This window comes from Gloeophyllum trabeum (genome assembly GCF_000344685.1).
Source record: "Gloeophyllum trabeum ATCC 11539 unplaced genomic scaffold GLOTRscaffold_00035, whole genome shotgun sequence".
Classification (NCBI taxonomy): domain Eukaryota; kingdom Fungi; phylum Basidiomycota; class Agaricomycetes; order Gloeophyllales; family Gloeophyllaceae; genus Gloeophyllum; species Gloeophyllum trabeum.
Genome location: NW_006920444.1, coordinates 1 through 2301, shown reverse-complemented (window position 1 = coordinate 2301; position 2301 = coordinate 1). Strand labels below are relative to the sequence as shown.

The following is a 2301-nucleotide window of genomic DNA, read 5'->3' as shown; positions in this document are numbered from 1 at the left end:
GCAGGAGGACGCGGTGAGGGGATGGTCGGGACTGGGGTATGGCGACGAATTCGCTGAGGATGACAGGAGACTCCTTGCACCCTCCTTCGGCAATGGTGAGTCTCAAAATGGCGCCGCGGTGCTGGGAGACAACGGGGTTGCGGTGCAAGTGGAGCAGAGGCCACAAGCTCGGAGAGATGAGCAGGCCATGCTTACACCTGGATATGAGGAGGTTGCCGGTATGGAGGAGTGGATGGAAGACAATGAGTATGACTTTGCGGATGGGCAGCACAATGGGAACACTGATACATATGATCAGTACTAGTTTGAATCTGGGCTTTCGTGTAAGAGGGGTACAAAATAAATACTGTATATGCTATATGCTTATGTACTATAACAATCACCATTGAAATAGGGTCGAGATGACCGTGACTGAGGGTGCAGTGTCCGAATTCCTCTGTGCGAAAAAAAACAGATTGCAGAGTGCTCTTGGGCAACGGAGGACCTGCCCAACACTCTGGGTGGGCAGTTCGGGCTGCCCAAGGACTTGGGCACTAGCGCAAAGGGCAGACCCTAACCCGACCAAGCTTGGGCAGTTCGGCGGAATGGGCGGACCACCATGTATGTGGGCTACCCGACCGGACCATCTGGTCCGCGTAGGGAAGACCGGTCTGGGCCATCAGCTACAAGCGGCCAGACCAAGTGGGCAGGCTGGGTGGCCCACTGCAAATATGGGCTACCCGACCGGACCAGATGGTCTATACAGGGAAGACCACCCTGGGCAGCGGGCAAATGTGGGCTATCAGACCAGGTGGGCAGACCATAAGTTAATGTCTGGTCCATGTGGGCATGGTTGGGAAGGACTTGACTGGACCAGATGGCCTGGCCAACTAGACCTGGTGGGCAGGCCTCAGGTATCTTGCCCTGCCCAGATGGGCAGTATGTGGACTTTCCCAGATGGGGAAGATAAGTGGGGGTACACTTTAACTTGGTTATTATGTGCTGTGGAGTGATATTCTATGGGTTTGAGCATGTCAAAGTAATTGATTGGACTTTGGTATGCAAGGATTGAATTGATTCTATCTTTATCAAGTGCTACTGCTTCCCTATATGACTTCACCATATATAATTTCTGGTCTCATCATTAAGCGTGGGAACACTGTATTCCCCCCCGAACCACCTTTGCCTGGATATCTATATACAGTCAGTGACAAGTCAGGTAACAGGCTTTGACTGGTGTGGACAAAATATCCAGGCAAAGGGGGGTACGGGGGGAAACGCAGTGTCCCCCTGTCTTATCGCTGAGTGCAAGAGGCATATATAGCAAATGCGTTATGCTCGGATAGATGAACGTTCAATATCAAGACCTGATGTGGACAAAATATCCAGGAAAAGGGGGGTACGGGGGGAAACACAGTGCCCCCCTGTCTTACTGCTGAGGTACAGATATATAGACAGCAAAGCTGTGAATTCACAGGCACCAGCAAGTATTGTAAAGTACCCAGGTCCCAAGGGCTGCAGGTAGATAAAATACAAAATGGAGAAACAGAGTCAGTATCATGCACAAAGGCTATTATATACCTGTAGTGGTGATCTAGAAGATAGTAGCTTCTGGAATCACTCCTTATCATATTGTTTGGATGCTTAGTTACTGTACTATGGAAGGACCAATGCAACTGGGAAAGGCAGGAATTAGGCAGGAATTATATTGGTCTAGCTTGGCCCAGGACCCCATAAAGCCTGTGACAGACCATACACTGGGCTGGGCACTCCAGGTTTAATGGACCAGGACATCACTCTGATGCCTGGTCAGACCACAGACCTGCCCTCCCTGACCTGCCCAGACCAGCTTCCCACAGCCTCCTTAGGGATATCATTTTTGTAAGTAAGTTGTACCTAAGTAGGTACTGGTAGGGGGGTGCCTGAGTTGGAGCAAGTAGTGGGCGAGACGCGGACTTAGCGTCTCGCGCGTCTCCGGCAGTAGGCGCTTGTTTCCGAGCTGCCTCGGACGGGCTCTAGAGGGTAAAATAGAGTAAATACACAATGTCTCAGGGGGTTTTCATACCCGTCTCACACAATGAAAGACATACCGGGGCGTATTAACGCATGCGTCGGTGAGCGCGAGCACTTGAGTCGGGCTACTCATGCCACAGCTGGCACGTGGCTGCCTCACCGCTTCGGGCAATCGACCTCGACTTGAACCAAGTTATTTTCTGGTCCTATTTCTCTCTCCTCCCACATTCCTGACTCTCTCCTTGCTCTTTTAACTTCGTAGTTTTTTCCTGTATAATTTACTGCTTGCCTAGTAATGTCTGGGAAGTG

General features: G+C 51.0%; 1 protein-coding gene across 1 annotated transcript; it reads left to right on the top strand.

Annotated features, from left to right (window-relative positions):
• Window positions 1–7: 7 nt before the first annotated feature.
• GLOTRDRAFT_134175 (uncharacterized protein) lies at window positions 8–304 on the top strand (the record flags this gene model as incomplete). Its single annotated transcript, XM_007873163.1, has 1 exon — window positions 8–304. A coding segment is annotated over one exon (297 nt), but the record flags the coding sequence as incomplete, so codon positions are not given.
• Window positions 305–2301: the final 1997 nt, after the last annotated feature.